The 25,163-nt window shown below is 37.5% G+C and overlaps 1 protein-coding gene across 7 annotated transcripts in view; it reads left to right on the forward strand.

Annotated features, from left to right (window-relative positions):
* Positions 1–25,163, forward strand: part of LOC111146952 (propionyl-CoA carboxylase alpha subunit) — a 397,121-nt gene that overhangs the window by 142,730 nt on the left and 229,228 nt on the right. For all 7 annotated transcript variants that reach the window (XM_022502699.1, XM_022502702.1, XM_022502704.1 and 4 more), the window contains 4 exons: positions 3,874–3,952; positions 8,307–8,409; positions 15,154–15,248; positions 19,027–19,177. In XM_022502699.1, coding sequence (XP_022358407.1) covers positions 3,874–3,952; positions 8,307–8,409; positions 15,154–15,248; positions 19,027–19,177 — 428 coding nt within the window. The remainder of the gene's footprint in view (positions 1–3,873; positions 3,953–8,306; positions 8,410–15,153; positions 15,249–19,026; positions 19,178–25,163) is intronic.

The following is a 25,163-nucleotide window of genomic DNA, read 5'->3' on the forward strand; positions in this document are numbered from 1 at the left end:
AAAAATTGATCTTTTGGACCTGTATTCCATAACAAAATGAGAGAGTGCTGAAGCCTCTAGACTCTTCCTTCCTTTCCTTATCATCCATAGCCAAACATCCGAACTGTCAACAAATCATGCTGACTCTACCTCTGAACCAGTCAGCCTTTGTCTGTCTGCGAGCAGAGTGGGGGTTGCAGCGGGCTTTCCCTTGGAACACTGCAGAAGCTTCCTACTCAGTCTCCCTGTGCCCACCCTTGCCCTTCCACAGTTCAGGCCTTGCAGAGTAGCCAGAGTGAGCTTCAGAAATCCAACATTAGGTTGCTGCCCTCTCCTTAGTAATTTTCCAGCTCATTCCTTCCTTCAGGAGTGTTCCTTCCTCACTGGTTGTCAGAGGGCTGGCTTCAGCTCCGTCAAGCCTCACTTTCAGCTTCCGTCTTACAGAGAAGCCTTCAAGGAGAAGTAACCCTGATCACCCCCAGTCACTTCCTTCTGTTGTTGTTACTGTCCCCGTCTTCCATGAAGTATGTGTATTACTGCACACATGTGTACCGTAAGCACGTTCAGGCACATGCGTACTCACGCATCTTTCTCCACTAGATGGTTAAGGGCCATGAGAGCACAGAACTTTCTGAATTGTTCATTTTGTATCCCCCAGAGCCACATCAGTGCTTGGCACATGAAGTATTTACTGAGTGTATATTTTTGAGTTGATGAATGAAAATGTGGTGGAAAGTTAGAGGATTGCTGCTTTACGGTGGAAAGTAAACCTGCTGATAGCTGCGGGGACGGGAGACCAGACCTGTCCTTGAGGTCTGAGGACAGAAACGTGGGAATAGTGTTTTGGTAACCCGAGTTTCTGTATTTTCTTAGGTACTTAATTTTTGTCTCATGTAGTATTTAGTTCATTCCTTTTGGTGGAAGGGAAATAAAGACTGGAGACTCCCTGCATGTCGGAGTTGGGTGAATCTCTGGGTGGTCCGGGCGGTGAGGTCCGGTAGCGGGAGTAGGCATCCGGGGAGAGGATGAGAAGCGTGAGGGAGAACGTGCCAGCACTACTAGGACCTGAGATGTCTTTTTTTAAAGCGATCTTTTCATACCAAGAGATTTTTCTCCTTTTAAAAAACTTGAGAATTCTGTTCTGTTGTAAGGAAGGTGGTTCTGTTTCAAACCTATGGCAACTGAAGAACATAAATTAAAGATCTGCATCGTAGACCAAAGCTGAACGCAGGAGTAAGTACTCCGGCAGATAATAAATTGGGACAGAACATTAGTGGAAATTTTGTGCCTAGACCAGGTAAAGTGAAGGAATGGTGATCGACAACAAATTGATTATTTCGGATTTTTCCAGGAATGTCAACTTTTGGCTGAATCTTTTTTTACCTTTTTCTTCCATTTTGTGGCACCGCATAACTTATCCCAATTAGAGTTGCAGAGACGCAGTAGGAAATCGGAAAGTAGGGATGAGAGACTGGGCTTTTTGATAGGATTTAACATCATCTGTGTGGAATATTCTTTCCCCTCTCTCCAAATGGCGAGGTTTAGTTTCTCCATGGCAGGGTGGCAACATAAAAATATGTTCTATCTGAAATTTAATGACTGACTTGGCATAAGAAGTTGAGTAGAAAACCTTAGCTTTATATTATTCCCAGTTATAGTTTAGAAATTACATTGAGTTGGTGACTATAATGTCACTAGCTTATGCCAGTTTCTTCTCGCTCCCGGCTGTGCTGCTTTTGGCCTGTTCCGTCAGGGAGTCCTGTCTTTCCGGGTTGCACGTGTTCCCAGGTCTGATGCTGCATCGCCTCCTGATGGGGGCCATGTTGTAATTGCCGTATCACACACTGCCCTGGTGCCTAGCCACGTCTCTCTTCTTCTGAACGTATAATAGTTTCCCAATGACAAATTACTTTTCTTGTTTTGTTTCTCCATCTAGTTTCTTGTGACCAAGGACCGTTTCCCAGTCTTATTTCAAACCTCACAAATCACTGTATAGCCCAGGCCCATAGTAAATAACCAAGACGAGATTAATACTGGAATCAGAGTAACTACAAATTTCCTAATTCTCAGAGGGAACTGAAAACAGAGATAAGGGATGTAGCTATCTTACCTCTTGTGGTTTCCTGTTTCCTGCTTATATGGATAAATAGTTTTGGAATGTGAATTGATACAACTTTTTTTTTTTGGGGGGGGCATATGGATCCATTTGTTTAAATTTTTTGTGAAAACGTTTTCTCAGGCACGGCAGTTTCTCATTGTTAGATTTTATTTCTTCACTGCTCCAAAACAGGCTAATTCATCTTTAATGAGTTCAATTGGATTCCTTTATATGACATTCATGGTGAGGCTACAGCATGGAAGGACACACATTCCCTTCTTCTCACTCTCGTGCAGGATCTTGGATGTGTGAGAGGGACAAGCATATTTTCTCTCTAATTTATATTTTAATTCTTTTTCTTCTGCCATCCCATGGATGCTCTCCAGCTGGATTATTTTAGTCATTTTTTAAAACCAATTCCTGCTATTCCTGAGTAAAATGTTCAAATCCCACTCATCCTTCATAGCCTCATGTTAACAGCTCTTGCTGTCATATGTTTTCCTTAATCTCTCTGCTGTTACCTTCCTATGATACCTTTCTCTTCTGAAATTTACAAGGATAGAATTATTGGGTACTTCCCCCTTTTTCCTCCTAGATTCTTAGACTACCAATGTGAAAAAAGTACGTTAGTCTTTCTTCTCACCGCACTTAGCATTGCTTTTTAAAATGCTGTCCCACGTAAACATAAGCAATGTCAGAATTTAAAAAAGCGAATTAATTATGAAAGAGAAAGCAACTGCCATCTTAACTCCGTTGAAGTTAAGAGTGGTATTTGTGGGTTGGGGTTAAAGGTCTATGACATTTGGCCCTCTCTTCCTTTTCCTCTAGGATCCTGTAGTTATGTAGTGCTGTTTGAGCATCACAGGCTGGGAAGAGTCTTTTAAGCACTCACTGATCTTTTTCTTCAGAAAAAATCATCAACAAGTGTCTCGGACGTGAATGTATCCATCTTGTTTTTGGAAAACCTCTAAGCAAGGAGATTTTTTTATAGCCTTTCTTGATAAATTGATGCAGGTGACTCAAGCTGTCAAAAATTTTGCCTTATAATAATCTAAATAGTTATTAATAATTTTATGATTTAATTTTGTTGTATAAAACTTTAGCTGGAGATCATTTGTTCAGGCCTTACTGTGTGTTTTCATCTTACTTGCTAGCGTCCACATTCCCTGTCGGGTGAGTGTAAATGGTGCAGTAGCCTCTTCACCTGTAACAGCGAGTCCTGGAACTTCTGTTTCCACCCATAGTACAATAACTGTGTGACTTGATTTCCCCTCACATCATTGTGTCAGTTCTTGCTGATAAAAACTGTGGGGGTTTTCTGTGACTTTTCAGATAAAAATGCCTCAAATACTGTAAATCATTACTTTTGGAAAAGGGAATTTAATTTGTTATGCATGCACACAGCACTTTTGGGGAATATTGTATGTGTATGTATATGTTTGATATTATTTAAAAGTTGCTTCTTATCTTTGTTTAACTAATACTATATCTACTTCTGTTTTTGGAATCTATTGTCAAACAACTTATTTATGTTTCCTTAGCTTTTTATTTCATTACTGGGGAAAATGTTGTATTTATTTGATACAAACAGTCCTTTTCTTTTGAAATGATAACACTCTTTGTTTTTAAAATATATATGAGATCATTACACTGGTGCTATTTTCCTGACACTAAAAAGGAACTTTTAAATAAATTAGTTATTGTCTTCTGCGTTATTGAACATGTGGTCAGTTGTCATGTTCATGCATCCAGATGATCAAAGTCTGAACTTCTGTCTAATTCTTCCCTGCTGTTAGGCTACCCTGTCATGATCAAGGCCTCAGCAGGTGGTGGTGGGAAAGGCATGCGAATCGCCTGGGATGATGAAGAGACCAGGTGAGGTGCTGTCCAAAATATACTTTTGATGAAAATTGCAGTTACTAGAGTTTTATTAAACTGACAAGTAAACAGATACCAAAAGTGTAATGGAATAATTACAGTAATCATCTCATTTTTACTCTTTTAGGTGGGAAAAAATAGAAATTATGCTGAAAACTTCCTTGTTTATATTTTGTTGATGATTATTCTGTTATTGAAAGGCTTTTTTACTTTCTTAAGCATTAACAAAGGATTGTCTTTTTGTTTTTACAGTATATTTTTAAAAATTATGGTCATGATTTTATTTTCTAGACAAAAGCTACTAACGTTTGATGCTGTGTATTCTGAATGTGGGCAGAGATTTGAAGCAGTCACATTTAAAAGGCAGTCATGATTTCATTTGCTTATGTGTTATTCAGTACACACTTTCCATTGCTTGTCTATAAAAATAGCAAACTACTTTGATAATTTTTGACCATGGAATATATTTCCTTTTGAATTTGAAACTACTAAATGTCCTTTATATACAGTGCACTCTGTTGTAAAGGTAGACCACTTTCTTTTAGCATACTAGTTTCAGAAACAAAAGTAACTTTTTAAAAACAGTTTTAAAAAGCCCAATGCAATGTTTACATGATTAGAAAATCATTTTTTGAAAAACTGCCTAGTACAAACAGGTTTTAGGGGATTCTCTTTAGGTTTGTGTTTTTATTTCACATTTGGCAGAAGAGTTTTTTGTCTTTTTTTTTTTTTTTTTTTTGGCGGGGGTTGGGGAGGGTCAGAGGAGACAAAAAATGACTTAATTATCATGTTATGTTGCCTTTCAGTGCTCTTACTCTACCCAGAAGTATTGTGGTCTTCCAGATGGTTCTCCTTTCTCCCTTTCCCTTGCTTTTCCTTTCCTCCCCACTCCCCCAGTCTCTCAAAGACAGAGGTCCAGAGCAGTTGGTGCAAAAGTTGTCTGGTACAAACCTAGTTCAGAAATTAGGTTCTCAAGTGAATAAGGTAAAAATGTCCTTGAGGCAATACATTACCCTTTAAAATCTCTTGGGAGGACACCAGGTTGCAGACTTGCACAGATGGTTTTATCTCTGCTAGAAAATTGTCTCAGAACACCGTTGTTTCTTTGGTTGAGCACCAGAGAAAGTAATCGGTTGTGTTGTGGGGAGGCGAGAGATGATGTACTACTCTTTAAACCCCAGCTTTACTCTTAGTGACAGTGGTAGCAGAGACGGACTGCACGAGCACGAATTCACTCATTGCATGGACTGACGATACTTGAGAACCTGTGTGGCAGTCACTGTTTTAGTAGTGCTCCTGAATACAGCAATGAACAAAAAACAGAGTCAGTCTTTGCTCTGTGAAGTTTATACACTAGATCATGAGTTCTTAACCTTTGAGTTCCTAGTCCCATAAAATTCAGAGGAGTTTTATGCATCTGGAAGAGAGAAAAAAGAACCTATTTCTTTCACTTGCCTCTAACTGGGATTTAGTGTTTCCTCCAATGTAGGCAATGAACTACAAGAGTAGTAGTATCTTTGGAACTTTCTACCGCTTTGGAAATCACATATCTTCAGCAACTGTAATGTGCTAATATATCTCTAAGTAACCGTGATTATTAGATTTGTTGTTGGAGCTTATTATGAGTAAAGAACCCCATCCATATATTATATACCAAATTTGCTTTTAGAAAATAATTTCAATCCTGTATTTCAATATAATTTGTTTTCTGTGCAGTCCTATACATTTTCTTTTCTTGCACTGTAAGCCTTACTTTGAGAAGTTCTGTGCTGCATGATTAGGCAAAAGTGTTCTCTAGAGTAAACACACGGAATGGGAGATAATGCTGTGGCCATCTTTGGAAAAAACGATCTGTTTACTCTAACTTCTGGGTAGGGAAGAATGACGTAGTAAGGATATTAAACACAACTTAATGGTTTTATAGGAGATATGTATTTTACAAACTGTAACTTTTTCCTTCTTGTGTGGCCTTTTTTGTATGGCACTTACATAGCAATTAAGCTTAGCATTTATTTTTCATTATTCTTCTTGGGATCTTGGGTTTCTTCTCCCTCATTTCTCTACAGCTTACTGTTCGCAACATGTTTTATGGTGAAGATAACTCTTCAGTTTCTTGGCATTGAGATTTGCTGTGCTGCTGTTAACCAATGAATTTTAATGTAGCATTTGGTATTTTCAGAAATCACTGTGTTCACTCATACAGTGGACATCTTTTAGGGAGAAAATTTTCTGTCTAAAATATTGTTCTCAATTTGATAAAAGTCGCTCTATAGCCCCTGTTACTTTGGAAGAATCTAAACTACAGAAAAGTTGAGAGAATATAGAGTCACCAGTTGCTAAAGTGCCACGTTGTATGTACTCCTTCCTTTCTCATTTCTTGGCGGGGGGCGGGGGGGGATTTTTTTTGCATGATCCACAAAAATTTTAGCCTTCTTTGGAAGGAAAGCCTTGTAGCCAGTAACTGCTTTATTATTTTATTCTGAGGAGTGTGTTCCTCTTGGAACATCTCTTTTAAGTGTTTTCAGGAAAGTAGCATCTATGGCTTTATCTTGGAATCTAGAACATCTCAAAGACTTATTATTATTTTTTTTAACAGTGTTTGTTATTGTATATTAAATTATGGTGAGAATCAGGAAGGTTGTTGGTAGACTCATGTTTTCATATTAACTTCTGGCTTTCTTTTCCCTGCCCGCATGTCAATGAAATAAGGCGCAATGGAAAATTGACCACGTTTACATTTTGGAATACCCCTGCTAGCCTTTGCGTGCTTTGAGAGCAGTTTCTGCTTTATTTTTGTATTCCCACCACCTAAATATGCCGCGGGCTCATGGTTTCATGATGAGTAAAAAACTTGTTGAATCAGTGTGTAACTGAGCATAACAAATGTTTCTTAAAAAGTAGTTTTCCGTGAGCTCCAAAATATCCTGGTGATGCTTTTAAATGTGATCATTTATTTGGGTGATTTTGATTTTTTTCTCTAGCATTCTTGGTTTAAATGCAACATGAAAGCCCTTAGTCATTACAGCAGAGACAAACTGTAATGAGCTTTGTTTTTTCTTTGTGAATCATCATGCCCCATCTAATAAAAAGTTGATCATATGGTACTGGAAACAATAATTCATTGTGCGTTAGTTTCTTTGAGGTTTGCAGTCTCCAGAGGTCTAAAAACTCCATTCCCCTAAATCAAAGAAGTAATAGAGGACTAAGAAAACTTGATACCTTTTCCCTGAGAAATCTGAGAAACGGGAATTGTTGCAATATGTTTCGAATTTATCTTCTGGTCATTGTTTACTTGCTGTGTTGTATTTTTTAAGCACAAAAACAAATGTGGCGTTTATTTCTAATAATGCCAGTGCTTGCTTCGGCAGCACATATATTGCTAATAATGCTAGATGGAATGTTTGCAAATTAAAAGGTTGGACGAATTTTAATGTTGTATTTAAGTATAGATATTTAATCTGAAGATTAAGAAACTATTAGTGATATGTAAAAAGAATTAAACTACATTCTGAATATATCAGTGAATGGACAATAATATACTCAGTTTTAGTTAAGCAAGTGTGCATTTTTTTTTTGCAAGTGTGCATTTTTAATAGTGAGTGAGCCCATTTCATAGTATATGAATTTGGTGAGTGTATTTTAATTATAACAATTTAAATTATTGTAGTTTGGGAAGAAAATGGATAAACCTATAATTATATCCATATTTTTATTTTCAGAAATTGTACTTTTATCTTTTAATGATTAATTTTGAACAATTTCAAAAGACAAAGTTGTAATGATGTGTATGGGTATGTGAGGGCTGTTACATTTATGTGTGTATATTTAAAATATCATGAAAAATATCATAAAATGTTCTTGAGGATCCTTCTCTTGTATGTTCATTCTCACTGAGTATTTCGTTATAGTTTTGCCCCAGTCATGCCGTTGGCCAAGTTGGCCCTTTGCATTTTTGTGTACGTATTCTGACTCTTGAGTCAAATGAATATGCATTGAAAAAATTTTTTATTAGTGGAATTTAAATATGTTAGGGGTGAGGAAATGGAATTTTTTGTGGTTTATTAAAAACATCTAATTTTTAACAGTTGGTGAACTAAGTATTCGTATTCCTATTTCATTATATAATCTAGGGTCTGGGAAGTTAAATCATTAACCCCAGGTCACAAAGCTGGTGAGTGTAGGAGTTGTTGGTCAATGAAAGTCAATTTAGTTATTTGTGCATTAAGTGAATTTTTCTTTGCTTTGTTCATAAACCAAAATAAATATTTAAGTGCTTTGTTTTCTTTTATATTGAGGGCTGTATTTGCTTTGTTAGTTTGATTGTCCCCCCCCCCCTTTTTTTTTAAATTAGGGATGGCTTTAGATTTTCATCTCAAGAAGCTGCTTCTAGTTTTGGTGATGATAGACTACTAATAGAAAAATTTATCGATAACCCTCGTCATATAGAAATCCAGGTTGGTACATCTTAAGATGCTTTCTTATTATGACTTAAAAAAAATCATTTCTTTCTTCCGTTTAGAATGATTGTGAATTGTTCTGATATGCTTTAATAACTTCAGAATAGAAAATTTACATGAATTGATCACTTCCCTTGGGAATCTGGTATACTTCTCATCAAAGTCCAGAATGTTGGTTAGCTAGGGAGGGATACAAAATTCCTGCAAAGAAACAGTTCCAAGCTGTCTGACCAAGCTATAAACATAGCATTTAGAGAGATTCATTCAGTCCCATTCTGAGACTGGGCCATGACAGGGCTTGCTTTCTTTCTTTCTTTTTTTTTTTTTTTTTTTGAAGTGCTTGATCTGGACTCCTATCATTTCGATTCACCAAATGTCTGCATGGCTCACTGAGACAGGCATTCTTCTAGGAGCTGCTAGTATAGAGATGAGTAAATAATTTTTTCTATTCAGATTAAGGTTTTAATCTAACTGCTAAAGCAGTTGTGGGGTGTGGATTTTAGCAAGACAAAAAAATTGGTTTTCTGAAATAACACGTGGAAGAAGACAGGGTCTCCTGAAGTTTTCATTTCTGTTAAGAATGTCTTCTATTAAGAACCTTATGGCTGTGAATTGAATTAAAATTGATAAAATGTAAACACCAAATTTGAAATCCTCCTGAAGTTTAAGTATTGTTTTACTTATATTGAGAATTTATAGATATACTTATAGAATATATGTATATTCTATGTATATATAGAATATATAGAGAACAGAGAGCCATAAAATTAAAACAATAGGTTATTTGCTGCCCTTGCCCTTTCTGATGAGGCATAATAGAAGTCTTCAATTTTGTCATTGTGGTTTTTTAAATTAATTATAATTTTACATAGCCTTTTTAAAGATTTTATTTATTTATTTGAGAGAGAGAGTGAGGGAGAGAGAGCACAAGCTGGCAGGGGGCAAAGGGGAGGGAGGCACCGACCTCTCTCACCCCCCTCCCCCGGAGCCCAATGTGGGGCTTGATCCCAGGACCCTGAGATCATGACCTGAGCTGACAGCAGATGCTTAACTGACTAAGCCACCCCAGTGCCCTAGATATTTTTTATGGGTAGAAGATCTTCATCTAGATCCTCCAGTTTTCCAGAGTGGGAAAAAATGTGCAAATATATCTAATCAGCACGTAGTCTTAAAACATTGAATGTAGTGTATTTCTGAAGTTAGTGGGGTTTTTTTGTTGTTGGTGGTGGTTTTTTGTTTTAGATATTCTGAAGTGAGATATCACATCTCTTCAGTAAAGTCCACAAATCTTAAGGGTACAACTCAATAAATTCTCATGCACACATGTATAGCTAGCTGTACAGCAGCCATCCAGATCTGCATATAGCACATTTCTGTGACATCAGAAGATTTCTTCATACAATTTCCCATTTGGTCCCTCCACTTGGCCGCCAAAGTACCCCCTGTTCTAACACTACAGAGTATTTCTGCCTGTATTTAAACTTACATAGATGAAGTCATACAACATATTTTGGTTATGTCTGACTTCTTTTATACAACATATCTTTGAGATTTTTCCATGAGGCTGTTACTGTTAACTCTAAAAAAAATTGCTCAGTGATATTTCATTGTTTGAATACCCTGCAATTTACCCATTTTTCTGTTGGTGGATCATCAGGGTGTTTCCAGCTTTTTGATATTATGAATACATTGTTACGTCTTTTTATGGACATACACATATTTTTTTTTAGATACACTGAGGAGAAGTATTATTGGATTATATGATAATGTTATGTTTAGGTCTGGTAAATACTGTATTGCTGTGTGTGTGTGTGTGTGTGTGTGTGTGTGTGTGCGTGCGCGCGTGTGCAAAGTATGCTTCCCACCCAGCATGGGGCTGGAACTCACGACCTTGAGATGAGGAAACATGCTTCACTGACTGAGCCAGCCAGGTGCCCCTCTCCTTTATGTTTTGGATATTAACCCTTATTATTAAACAGATAATTTGCAACATCTCTTCCCATTCAGTAGGTTACCTTTTTTCTTGTTGGTGGTTTCCTTTGCTGTGCAAAAGGTTTTTATTTTGGAGTAGTCCCAGTAGTTTATTTTTGCTTTTGTTTCCCTTGCTTTAGGGGACATATCTAGAAAACAGTTGCTGTGGTTGATGTCAGGGAAATTACTGCCTGTGTGTTCTCTTCTAGGATTTGTATGGTTTTAAGCCTCACATTTAAGTCTTTAATTCATTTGGAGTTTATTTGTGTATGGCGTTAGAAAGTGGTCCAGTTCTATTCTTTTAATAGAACTGTCCAGTTTTTCCAACACCATTAATTGAAGAGACTATCTTTTCCCCATTGTATAATCTTGTCTCCTTTGTCATATTTCTTGGTACTCTGTTCTGTTGATGTATATGTCTGTTCTTGTGACGGTACCATACTGTTTTGATTACTGTAGCTTTGTAGTATATCTTGAAATCTGGGATTGTGATACTTTCAGCTTTGTTGTTCTTAAAATTGCCTTGGCTATTTGCGGTCGTTTGTGATTCATACAGATTTTAAGATTATTAGTTTTAGGTCTGTGGAGAATGCTGTTGGTATTTTGGTAGAGATTGCATGAAATCTGTAGATGGCTTAGAGTACTATGGATATTTAACAATATTCTTTCAGTCCACGAGCATGGAATAGCTGTATATTTGTTTGAGTCATCTTCAGTCTCTTTTAACAGCATTTTATAGTTTCCCGAGTGCGGGTCTTTCACCTCCTCGTTTAATTTTGTTCCTTGGTATTTTATTCTTCTTAGTGTAATTGTAAATAGAATTGTCTTCTTAATTTCTCTTTCTGCTACTTCATTATTGTTTGGAAATGCAGCTGATTTCTGTATATTAGTTTTGTATCCTGCAACTTTACTGAATAAATAGAGATATAAAAGTGTAGGTGTTGAGTAGACTCTTGGATATTTATTTAAGTCAGTAACTTAGGGGAGATATTTGGGCTGCCCTTTCTGTACGATTGTACAAGCAAAATTAATTTACCCCTTCTCTGTATTCCCCACCTGTCCCATATTTGTTAGATGACCATTGATTTTTATCTTGAATTGTCTGACTTTTCAAATAGACCAAGAAGGCAGTTGAAGGCAGTCAGTAGGTCTTATTCATTTGCTGGTCCCAGCAACCAGGCCATTGTCTTTGACATTACTAATACTCGATAAGTGTTTGTCAGATTGTGTTAAGTAATTATAGATCTACATCAGCTTTTAGTTTATTTTCATTAGCTATCCTATATAATCTAGGTGATAATTTTAAACATATGTGAAAGTGTCTCCTAGTAACTTAAATCGGTAACATAGGTGTTTGCCATATCTGGTCTATGCTTGGAAGTTTTTGTTAAATTATTTTCCTCAATTTGCATGTATTTAATTATATAGGAGGGAGTTTGTGCTCATAATAAAGGATATACAATGAAAAGTGAGCATTCCTTTCACCTGTGTTCCAAGTCCCCTGGTCTCTGTCCCTAGAAGCAGGCACTGTTATTTCCTGCTATTTTTTAACCTATTTTTCACATGCTGTGTCCTTTCTTATGCTAAGACTGCACTGGTGGTGGCAATGGCACCACTCTGTGTGGTTTAACCCGTGTTTCTGCACCTGGGCACTCCTGGCATTTTGTGGGTTAGATCCAGGGTTACTAAATGGCTTGCATTTTGTGGACACCCTGTTATCTGTTATCATGAAGCTTTTTCCAGTAAGCAGTGTATTTGGGAGATTTTTCCACATTGAGGACCTGCACATTGTAAAAAGCTATATTAAAAGTAAAACAGAACAAAACTCGCGATGGGGTACTGTCTTACTGGCTCAGTCAGTGGAGCGTGACTCTGGGTCTCCAGGTTGTGAGTTCACACCCCACCCTGGGTATAGAGATTACTTAAAAAATAAAATCTTAAAAACAAAACAAAACTCATGAGGGATTTAAGTATTAACTTCCCTTAAAGGCACTCTTTATATCGTCTAGTCACTCAGTCTGTTTATTTAGTGGAATAAATCACTGTCAAATTATTTTTGTTGAGGGATGCTTAGGTGGCTCAGTTGGTTAAGTAGCCAATTATTTATTTACTATGATTTTTAAAAATTTATGAGAGAGGATGAGCAGGGGGAGGGGCAGAGGGAGAGTGACAAGCAGACTCTCCACTGGGCAGGGAACCTGTGTTGGGGGGTGGGGGGAGGACTCAGTCCCAGTACTCTAAGATCATGACCTGAGCCAAAGTCAGATATTTAACTGAGTGAGCTCCCAGGGGCCCCATGCAGCTGACTCTTGATTTCTGCTCAGGATCTCAGGGTCCTGGGCTCAACTTCTGGGTCAGGCTCCATGCTCAGTGGGGAGTCGCCTTGAGGATTCTCTCTTCTCCTCACTCTGCCTCTCCACCTCCTTTAAAAATCTTTTTAAAGATTCATAAGTGAATCTTTAAAAGCACTATTTTTGTTGAATGCTTAGGAAATAAAATTTTTTTTTTTCTTTTCGTAAGAGAGAGATTGCTCAAGGAATGGGGCAGTGGGAGAGAGAGAATCTTACGCAGGCTCCACAGCCACTGGGGACAGTCTCACAACTCTGGGATCTTGACCCAAGCCAAAATCAAGTTGGTTGCTTAACCAGCTGAGCCACCCAGATGACCCCATGACAAGATTTTTTAAAAAAGAATTGGGAAACTAAGTGGACTTTAGGGACTTTAGGAGAAAACAAATATAATTCTATATATGAATCTAATATTTTATAGTTAGAAATATTTCTGAGAATTCTTGGTCATCATGGCTTTATTTCTTGGACACACAGTCTGCTTTCGGTCCTTGTCAACTAGGATGAAAAGAAGTAGAATAAATTTAGTGTTAAAGTATTTTTTAGTGTTAAAGTGTTTTTTAGGCAGTACTTCATGCAGCTACCTTTGAGACTTAAAAATGAAATTGCAACTTTTTGGCATTTCATTACTGCAGTATTTCCCTTTGCTTGGACTCATTCTTGAGGTTTAGTTAGGTTTTATTACTAAAAATTAAGTTTACATTCATATGTTAACTACTCATTTTATTGTTCACTATTGTTTACATGCTCTTTTTTTGGTTTTATATTTTTAGCACCATATATAATACTAAGATGATATATTGCTATTTATAATCCATAAGGAAAAAAAGTGACTTGCACAGAGAAGTTGCATAGCAATTCTCAGTTAAAATTATTGCCTAGGGGCGCCTGGGTGGCTCAGTGGGTTAAAGCCTCTGCCTTCAGCTCAGGTCATGATCCCGGAGTCCTGGGATCGAGAGCCCCCGCATTGGGCTCTCTGCTCAGCAGGGAGCCTGCTCCCCCTTCCTTCTCTCTCTGCCTGCCTCTCTGCCTACTTGTAATCTCTTGTCTGTCAAATAAATAAATAAATAAAATCTTTAAAAAATATTGTTGCCTAGCCTTTTGGCTTCTAGAATAGCCTTTACTTCTGTGAACTTAATATATGCATTCAGTAATATGTAACTACTCCTTAATCATGAAGATAGAGTAATCTATTCCTAGAAGCAAACATTCTGTGCAAAAATACTAACTAAGAGCATGCTTCAGGGTTACCAGATTTAGCTGATAAGATACATGTTAAATTTGAATTTCAGATAAACATATTTTTTTTAAGTGGAAATATGTCCCAATAAGTATTTGGGACCTATTTTTATTAAGATTTTTTGTTGTTTATTTGAAATTCAAATTCACCGGTGCTAGGGTGGCTCAGTTGGTTAAGCCTCCAACTTTTGATTTCAGCTCAGGTCAGGATCTCAGGGCCGTGAGATTGAGCCCTGTGTCTGGCCCTGTGCTCAGTGGGGAGTGTGCTGGAGATTCTCTCTCTCTCCCTCTGCCCTGCCCCCTACTCATGTGTGCACTCTCTCTAGAAATAAATAAACAACTCTTTGAAATTCACATTCATCTGTGAATGTCCTGTTATTTTATCTGGCAACTCCAGCTTATTTCTCAGTATTACAAACGGGAAAAATCATAATGTGTTACATGTTAATACCAGACCTTTTGTCAGTTTCTGTAACAAAAATAAAGCACAGTAAAAGCATCCTATATAAGAACAGAGTAACATTGGATGTAAATAAAATAGAATTTCCTGATCAACAGACACTTAATTATGTTAAAAACAAACAGGTGTTTGTAGTAACACAGTTTTCCTAAAGCACCACGGATATCTAGAATGTATATTCTCTTTCCTTTTTTTTTTTTTAAATATTTTTTAAGGTTTTTATTTTATTTTACTTATTTATTTGACAGAGAGAGAGATCACAAGCAAGCAGAGAGGCAGGCAGAGAGAGAGAAGGAAGCAGACTCCCCGCTGAGCAGAGAGCCCAATGCGAGGCTCGATCCCAGAACCCTGAGATCATGACCTGAGCCGAAGGCAGAGGCTTTACCCACCGAGCCACCCAGGCGCCCCTATATTCTCTTTCTTGACACTCCATGTCCTTCACAAAATTTGTACAATTGATGTTACATTCCCAGTGTACTGAGTGAAATACCATGTGAGAATTTTTTCCTCGAGTCTTTCTAAAACAGTTTAGTGAGTTTCAGGGTTATAAATAAAGGTTTCTTCTATTAACATCAACCAAAAGAGGAACATAATTGAGAGGTACATGTATTCTGGGAGGTTTGAGTGGTAAAAACCAAGGGGTGTTGCATGGTGGAAATGTTAATCGGACACATACTCTGGAGGTATGAGTGTGCAGTTGTTCAAACGGTATTGCTCTGCCAGGTTTTAGGTGACAAACACGGGAATGCTCTGTGGCTCAACGAAAGGGAGTGCTCAGTTCAGCGAAGAAATCAGAAAGTGGTGGAGGAAGCACCAAGGTAAGCGTTTTCCCTAATGACCGTTCAGAATGGAGTGTTTTGTTTAGTGGACTTCTTTCCCATTTTATTGGCTGAAACTGCTTCACTAGCGATTCGGTGGGATTGTCATGGTAGAGTCTGTTAGTGAGTATTTTTGTAATCAAGAATTCGTCACTCAGTCTTCCTCACTCCTTCAGTGCATGACACGTGAGAGACTACTTGGGGAAAAAAGGGGGGTTTGTTAGAGGAGAGAGTTGGGTGGATAGCCAGCTATGACTTCCATGAGCTTCTAGGTAGTCGGGACCCTGCTGGTGTTTCTGGGCTTGCTGAATGTCTGGGGATACATACCTTCTAGGATCTTCTGTTGGTGAAGGCTTCATAAAATTGATCCTGAAGTTTTGAATTTATCCTACCTTCAAAGCATGGATTTTAGGAATTCCCTGATTTATCAGTTTTGAGTTCTCCAAGTTACCTTTAGACTGTGTTTAGTGTAGCAGTTTCATGGAACTTCATTTCTAATTTGATGCTAGGTTGATATTTGTATATATTGTAGTTGGCTCTGCATTCTTAAAAGTCCCCCAGTTGAATCTACGTTGTTATTTTTAATAATCAGGCGATAAGGAGGGTAGCCAGTTGTAATTTGGTCATACCAGTGTGCCTTGATATGTATGTATAATTTCTTTTTTTTTTTTAAAGATTTTATTTATTTATTTGACAGAGAGAGAGAGATCACAAGTAGGCACAGAGGCAGACAGAGAGAGAGGGGGAAGCAGGCTCCCCGCTGAGCAGAGAGCCCGATGCGGGGCTCGATCCCAGGACACTGGGATCATGACCTTAGCCCAAGGCAGAGGCTCAACCCATTGAGCCACCCAGGCGCCCCTGTATGTATAATTTCTATAAAGAGTAGGTGTGAATATGAGTGAATTTTTAAATTATAGGGTAATGGTCCAAAGCAAGCCCTCCTTTAATTATATTGGGTTTTAAACATATAGTATGGTGTGGTAGTTTTAAAACATGGTTCCCAAGTTTTTTGCCACTTCTCTTGATGATGAGCGGAGGTAGGGATCTTTGTATACCCTCCCTTGATTCTGTGCACCGAGAATAGACTGCATGGGAGCGATGCTGTGTGCAGGCCTTAGGAAGCTGCCAGCTTCCATTTCCTGCCCCTTGGGGAACTCAGCTTGAAATCCAGTCACTGGGCGGTGAAGAACAGCCCACTGCAGTGTACGTGGGGCATGACCCTACCTCATGGCCCAACACCAGGATGTAAGGGGAAGGAAGAAGAAAAGACAAAAGGAATGTTGTACCTGTATGTTTAAGGAAGGGCCCCAGAACCTACAAGTGCTGATTCTTTGGTGGTGATCTGAAGTTAGGGACTTCGCTAGGGAAGTTGGGAAATGTCTTTTCAAAATGAAGTAACCATGTACTCTGCTAAAATTCTAGTTGTGTGGAAGCAAGTACATTGCTGGTGGAACAGGATTATCTGTGACACACCACTTCTGTAGTTTTGTGTCTTCTTCTTATTCCGTCCAATGTAATTAACTTTTTCTTTTTAAACCCATTCAGGTTTTACCTGCGATAAAAATCTTTCACAGACTGGGAACCTTGAACTATTATTTTGTTTCCTCTTTCTCTAGAAATAAAGTCTTTCATACGAACTCATCTATTAATTGAGAGAAAAAGGAAACTTTAAAGCAGTAGGGACGAAAACAAAAAACAAACCCCCAAATGAGAACTGGTCATTAATAGTGACTTGTTAGGTATTTGTATATTATTATTTGTAAAATCTTAAATAAGTGGAATATTCAGTTTTCAGTTTCTAGAATAGGAATTTACTGCTGTGTTTTGAGTGCCGTGATGAGGTCGCTTACAGCTCTGAGTGTTACTAGCAGAGTTTATGACAAGAGAAAGGACAAGGTCAGATAGTACAAAAATAGTTTTACTCCAGTGTCTTTGAGATTCTCCAAATATTATGATGTTAATTTTGGGGTTCTTTCTTTCTTTTTTTTTGGTATTAATTTTGTCAGTTATCATTGAAATGTCATCTATGCCTATATCCATTAGGTTGATGCAGAACTGTCGTTTATGATAGGTAAATAAGATTCAGAATACCTAAGTTCAGTGATTAATCCTAAACCAAAAGGGACACGGTTAGGAGGTACACTTCCCACTCGTGAAGTATTCATGCCTCCCCCTCCCCCATTCCAACCTGAAATCTAGTCAGGGTTCTAGGTCTAGCCAGCAGTTTATGAAAAATAGAAATATAATGCAGATGTTAAAATGGTGTGCAACTCTGGGATTGAACCCAGATTGTGAGAAATGAGAGGAAAAGGAGCAGATCCTTATCTTAGAAAAAGAGGATGAGAGCATTACAAGTTAAAAGAACTGTAAAGATGTAAAAATAAATAAGCGAATGGAGTGGCTGGACCTTATTTGAGTTCTGACTCAATGATATTACCTGAAAAAAATGGAAATGATCAGGGAGATTTGAATACTAACTGGATATTAAATGCCATTAAGAAGTTCTGAGTAATGTTTTAAGTGTAATTATGTTACAAATGTTAATAGAAACAGATATGGAAGTTTCTGTAGATGAAATGATATCTAATTTGGGATTTGATTTAAAATAAAATTTGTAAAAAAACAAAAAACAGAAAACAGGTGGGCCTGGTTGAAAAGAAGATGTGCGGTGTAGACAAGACCGGCTGTGTATTAATAATTGTTCCACGTGGGAACCAGGTGCAGAGAAGTTTATTGTGCTCTTCCATAATAAAGATTCTATAAAAATCACCTAAACCTTGATCCATAAGGTTTAATCCATGAAGAGAAAAGTAATCAATGTTCTATTTCTTAGAGCCTTTCTTGCATAGAAGCAAAATATGTGAAAATACACAAATATTCTTTTTTTTTTTAGGGTTTATTGAAGACATTTGAGCTTTTTTTGCCTGCTGGAGGGTAATTTGATATCGTGAAACCAGAGTTTTGAGGATTCACTAGATGTACAGTCAGTTCTTATCACAGAGTCACTGAGAGCCCTGAATGAGCGAATACATAGGGGAAGTATGGAGTTAGTCCCGTGAGCCTCTAGTCAGGATGTTTTAATCAGTAGGTAACCCCGATGAAAACATCCTGACATACCCTTGTTTTATCTATGTTTCTGTTGAAAGCTGCCTTACTTAGTGCGTGTTGTTCATTCATTACTGAACTCCCCGTCCCGGTCCGGGCTTGCCTGATGGCAGCTCATCCAGCACATGTGTTCTCCCTAAGGCGTGTCTCCCCACTTGAGCTTAGGGAAGTTCTGAATGTAGATGTTAAGTTCTACTGGTTGAAACAACTACTTGTGCTAAAATGGATGGAAATTGTACCGTCATGTGGAAAGTTCACATGTTAGTTTTATAAAAATCTGAAGCTGACTTACTTAAACATGTTAGGCTTGATAATACAAAAAGCCTGTGTTATAAACATATGTAAAGCATATTGTATAAAATCTTAAATTGATACAGATGATCGCATTTGAGTAGCCTTTAAGAAAAAAAATTTTTTTTAAATTTATTTATTTGACAGAGATTACAAGTAGGCAGAGAGGCAGGCAGAGAGAGAGGAGGAAGCAGGCTCCCCGTTGAGTAGAGAGCCTGATGCGGGGCTCGATCCCAGGACCCTGAGACCATGACCCGAGTTGAAGGCAGAAGCTTTAACCCACTCAGCTACCCAGGGGCCCCGCCTTTAAGAAAATTTTTATATGGTGCATGCAAGAGGTGACTTTTGTTCAAAATGTTGATTACTCTTTCTGCGTTTTTAGCATTTTTCTGGATTCGGAGACTCGAAGAGCAATGGGAGAACAAGCTGTAGCTCTTGCCAAAGCAGTGAAATATTCCTCTGCTGGGACCGTGGAATTCCTTGTGGACTCAAAGAAGAATTTTTATTTCTTGGAAATGAATACGAGACTCCAGGTAACTTTTTCATTCCTCACCTGGCCTCTTTACTTTCCCCTTCCTCTCCCACTCGTTTTTGTTTTTATGAAAGTCAAAAGTCCACCTTCATAAAGTGTTAAATAAAGATATCCTATTTTTATGCTTGTGCTAAGGTATCTGTTGGGAATGACTGGTAAGTATCAGGTAGTTTAATGGTCAGTGTCTAGCCCTTCTGCCTCATCACTGTTAACACTCCATACTGGAAATTCCACTTTGGTTCTTTCACACCTCTCTTGATGACTTTTCTCAGTCAGGGGTTCATGTGCTATTAAGAGAACTGCTGTTAGATGTGATAAACAGAAGGGATTCCGTGCTTCCAGATCTCTGAAGGGATGGAGGAAGGAACAGTACCTAGAGTGACTTACAGAAATGACACTCAGAACTCTACCCCTCAGCCTGGCTCCTAGAGGAGCTGCCCCCTCTGCCATGGGGCTGGGGCTGAGGCGTCCAACAGCAGCTCTGGAACTGTTGCTTAGGGACATGCTCCCTCTGCTCCAACCAAGGGCTCTGGAGGACTCGTGACTTTCCTTCCTTCTTGCCCTTTTCCTTTTATTTAAGTTGTAAACTATAGACACATACAGAAAAGTACATAAAACACAAAAATGCATGTAAACATCAAGTGGATCTACAAGTCCCCAAATGCCAGCACTTCTTACCACCCCACCTGTCAACCGCTTCTCCTTCTAAGTGTTCCTCATCCATCCTCCTAGAGCTGTTTGCTGTTCTGAGTTCTAAATGCTTGCATTTCTGTATCATTTTTCCTTTTAATTATGCACACCTAAGCAATATGTAATTGTACTTGTTTTTTAACCTTTAAATCAGTGGTATCATGTAATACGCAGTTTTCTCTACCTTGCTTTTTTCAACATTATGCTTATAAGATTATGCTATGGGGCTGGTTTTCATTTATTATGGCAGAATTTATGGTATCTAGATGCATTTGAAAGCAGTATTGTAAATATTTGTAGAGTTTAAGTTATTGTTGTTCAAAACTTATGATACTTGTGTTTGAGATCACTTACTTAGCCTATAATTTATTGGTGTGAATATCTTTAGGAGTGACAGAATTTTGTCTTTTAGAGATTGATTTGATTTTGATTAAAATTAGTCCTTATAACAAAGAATATCTTTGATAATTAGATAATTAGATAATTAGCTGGGAAATTGTGTTTTTGATTAAAATGGAGACTTTATTATGCCATGATGGGAATACTAGTTTGTAATATGATTCTGAAGGCAATTGAGAGTGACTATAAGACATTTGTATTTTATTCCAGACAAAAGAGCTACTAGATTGTTTAATTAGGGCACTTAGCAGAATTTACAGAAGTAATAACCAGTACTGTTTTTAGGACACTTTATTACTATGTTCGTGTGTGTGTGTGTGTGTGTGTTTGTTTCTGGTTTATCTCTCTCAACCCATAAGCTTTTCTGAGTTTGTACCATTGTTGGTTTTGGTATAAGACCTCTGGAAGTTTGGATTTATATCAAATAATGCTATGCAGTTGGTCAAAATCATTAGATACTTAGGTTTACGTTTTATATCTTGGATGGTTGTCAGCAAGTTATGTTGTATACTTTCAAAAAAAGTATAAATGAATTTAAAGAAAAAATTAATTTCAAGAAGAGATTCATTTTATTATATCTGATAGTACCTCATTTTATGCTTTTTAATATCACACTTGGATTCACTTGTGTCTCCCATTTAATGTTTTAATATTTCTTTACTGTGCATATATTTCCAGTGACCATAATCCTATCAGTTACCAGATAAATTAATTTTGATTTTCTAGAAGCATCTATGTGATGGGGGGGATATTTGGTGGTAGAGGCTGTGACCGAATGGGAGCGTGATTAAAGAACTTTGGATTTCATTGTATTCAGAAAGCCATTCTTAAATATTTCAAAGACTTCTGATATTTAAATAACTCAAATGTTCTTTTAAAGATTTTATTTATTTATTTATTTATTTATTTATTTGTCAGGGACAGAGGGAGAGAGAGCGAGCGAGCACAGGCAGACAGAGAGGCAGGCAGAGGCAGAGGGAGAAGCAGGCTCCCTGCCGAGCAAGGAGCCCGATGTGGGACTCGATCCCAGGACCCTGGGATCATGACCTGAGCCGAAGGCAGCCGCTTAACCAACTGAGCCACCCAGGCGTCCCTCAAATTTTCTTTTAATAGTAGATTTTCTTTTTCAAATTTTTTTACTAACGTTAAATTATAATACTTAAGGCACATTTGCCAAATTCTTCATCTTCTCAGATATATGTTATCTCTAATTAGTGTTTCATTTTGAGCCTGGAGAGCTATAATATTCTGTGTTCTTTTTTTGTTTTTTCCTTCCTTGAAATATCTTGATTGAACTGTCACTTTTTCCAGCTTCAAAAGTTATACACTTTTTTCTGGTAACAGAAATATGAGTAGCATCTTTACTTTGCTTGGTATTTTTTTTTTAAGAAGGAAATTTGAAATACAAGTTTCTTCTTACAGAGATGGAACACTGAGAAAGTCACCAGGTTTGGTGTATGGATACTTACTTGTTGACTGATTTTGTTCTCAGTCTGGTTAAAATTTATTTATGAGAATTATTTATGCTGTCCTTATATATGTTTGTTTGTGTTCACAGCTGTTGGTTTTCTGTTTCTTACTGATAAAATTCAAGTGTTTCTGCCTTACAGGTCCCTTTTCACTGTGTCTTTCATCTTCCCCTCAGAGTCCTCTTTCCTGCCAGTGCCATTCTTGATGCACTAGTTAGGAGAGACTCCTTTCTTTCCTGAGTATGCCGTTCCGTTTGACCTCTGTGTGCCTTTATATGTTACTCCTTTTGCTCGAAATGTTCTCTTCATTTTCTGTCCTAGAAGCTCACATACATACCCACCCACACATACATATCTGTGTCTGTGTCACCTGTTTCCTTCCTTCTGCTTAAGAAAGGTTGGTAGGGAGTTGGGGAAATACGCTACCAAAAATCGTAATTTTGTTAAAATGCTATTTTAATTAACTAAATTATATGTAGTTTTGCTTGAATAATTTTAGTTTCTTATTGGATGATAAAACTAAGAATTGGCAATGTTTGGTAAAAAAGAGAAAAGAAAAGAAATCCAAACATTTCAAAACCGTATACAACGGAAAAGTAACTCTCCATACCACATTTTATCACAACCATTTGATTTTCCTCAAGAGGCAACTGTTTTACCTAACAGTGTGTCTTTTTTTTTTTTTTAAGATTTTATTTATTTATTTGACAGAGAGAGAGATCACAAGTAGGCAGAGAGGCAGGCAGTGGGGGAGGGGGAAGCAGGCTCCCCGCTGAGCAGAGAGCCCGATGCAGGGCTCGATCCCAGGACCCTGAGATCATGACTTGAGCCAAAGGCAGAGGCTTAACCCACTGAGCCACCCAGGCGCCCCAATAGTGTGTCTTTGGTAATGTTCCACACTTAAAGCATTGTCTTCTTCATTTTTATGATTTTTAATACTCAGTTGTAGATGTAATCCTGTAATTTCACCGGTTTCCCATTGGCAATTTTCCCAGTATTTTGCTATCGCAAATATTGGCAATTATGAATGACCCTTTATATCATGATTTTGCACATGTGGAAGTAGAATTTCTGGGGGAAACATGAATTTTAATAATTTAGTTAAGTATTATCAGTGCCTTTTACTCCCTGGCCAAAAGGATCTTTGACTGCTGGTCTTTTTCTGATAGTGAGAAATAATTTTCATTTTCCTTCTTATGAATGAGGTTTAATTTTTCTTCATAGATTAACATTTCATTTTCTTTGAATTGGCCATTAGCTCCTTTGCCCTTTGGGTTTTCTTATTAAAGGTGTCATTTTTTTTTTTAAGCAGTTAGCCATTTGTGGTACCATGAAGAAGCGACGCTCCCTGAATATTTTTCACATTTCTACAGAGTCGTTAAGATAGAGTGTGCTGGAGAGAGAGTCTAATTTTTCCTTAGAGCCATTTGTTGATGTTCCCCTTCTCACCTCAGAAAGATAGATGTACATTCCGGAGCCAGGTTTGCTCGCACGCCCATGCTTCCCCTCCACTGCCGCCCTCTCCCCCCAAATAGAGGAAGGGCAAATAAAGCAGCAACTCTTACATAAGCTCTGAGTTTAATAGTTTTGGGCTTCCTCTCCTGTGCTTCTTACCCGCTGCGTGCACAGGGAGTCAAATTGCCCCGCATGGAAATGAGGTGTGGGGAATAATGCTAAGATGTTCTGTGAGTAAGTAAGTGGTTTCTTCTCCCATCCACAAGCCATTTCCTGGTATGATTATCAAATAAATGTAGATTAAAAAACACCAAACCCAGATGTGATTTATTTTTCCTTCACTTGTTGCCTTTTTGACTTTGTATATTGTTTTTTCTTTCTATTTAGAAATTTTTTTGTTTTTAAATCTTACAGTTGAATTTTAAATCTCTTATTTCTGGTGTTAAAACATACTTAGGCTTTTCCTACACATTCATAAATTAAACATTTTTCTTTCATGTTTTCTGTTAGTACTTATTGCATCATTCCTGGTGAAATTTTCATTCCATCTGGAATTTGATTTGATTTTTTAATTTAAAAAATGGCTACCTGACTGTCACAACCATTACTGAATAATCGTTCTTTTATGTAGTAATTAGAAATCATCTTAATTATATACTGAACTCCTGTGTGTTCAGATCTGTTTATTTGACTGTTTTCTTTTTTTAACCTGGCTGTTTAATCATGTGCTAGTACCACACTATTTCAGGTGTTATATCTCTGTGTTATAACACAGTATCCAGCAGGACTGTTCCTTTCTCATTACTCTTATTTTTCCATATGATGTTTTAGAATTAGCTTATTTCATTTATATTTAACCAAAGAAAAAGAGATTAAAAATGATGAAATTGCTGAAGCATTAGATAAATGTTTCTAATTTTCCACAAATAGTAATTCCTTAAAGATGTTCTTAATACTAAGAAAAATGGTTATTAAAACCATTTATATTTTTGTCATCATATTTCTTCATACTCCAGTTTGAGAGAATGTAGTGTTTCCCTTTTACAGAAATGAATGGAAATTGGCATATTTATATTTAATCCTGCTGTCTTTCTCCCTAACTCTTCATTTTACTATTTTTATTATTAGTTTTGTATTACTGTAACATGACTTTTCTTTAGGCCTGGCTTTTCTAGTGTCTTCCCGGTTTGTGTTTTAAGTTGTTTTCATGGTCACCATCCGCATCTCACCGTAGCTCTGGGATTAATCGGTTCTTCATTTTGATTCATCTTAAGGTTGGGTGGTTCTTCTGTTTCTTTTTAAAATCAAGAACTTACTTTTGAGAGGTATCTGTGGGTAAAGTCTGTTCTGAGTTCTTAGATGGGTGATAAGCTTATCTTTGTAACTGATGAATTTAATGAAATCATGGGGTTTAGAACAGCTGAATTGGCATGTTCCTGGCCTTTTGATCCAATAGCAACCCTTGAGTAACTACTAAAACCCACCAAAAAAGGAAAAAAAAAATAACAGAAAAAGGAGAAGCGAGAAATCCCTAGGGAAGGCTCTTTAAACTGATAGTGTGGGGAGCTTTGGGCAGGGAACAGCCAGTGCTGCCAGGGAGGGAGGGAGAGGGAGGAGGAAAGCTCTTGCTGATCCTCTACTTTTGTTTAGGGACATTTATTGCCTTCCTCTCACAAGGGAGCTTAGTATTGATGGCTGTGACCAGTTTAAATTAATTTAGTTGATTCTTTTAATATTTTTTGTATCTTTTTAATCAGTGCATGTATATGGGTCTTTTCCCTTTTCCACTTTCTTCTGTCAGCTTCCCACCCTGCCACACCCACTGCACAATTGCACACTTCCGGTCTTCCTGCTGCTACTCTGTCATGATTTGGGTGAGCTCAGTGTTTGGGATTTTATTATGATCACAGTGTGAATGCTATTCACAGCAGTCCTCTTGTCACCTAAGATTACTTTCACTTTCCTGAACCATTT

Source organism: Enhydra lutris, unplaced genomic scaffold (assembly GCF_002288905.1).
Source record: "Enhydra lutris kenyoni isolate GAN:26980312 unplaced genomic scaffold, ASM228890v2 scaffoldscaffold15, whole genome shotgun sequence".
NCBI lineage: Eukaryota > Metazoa > Chordata > Mammalia > Carnivora > Mustelidae > Enhydra > Enhydra lutris.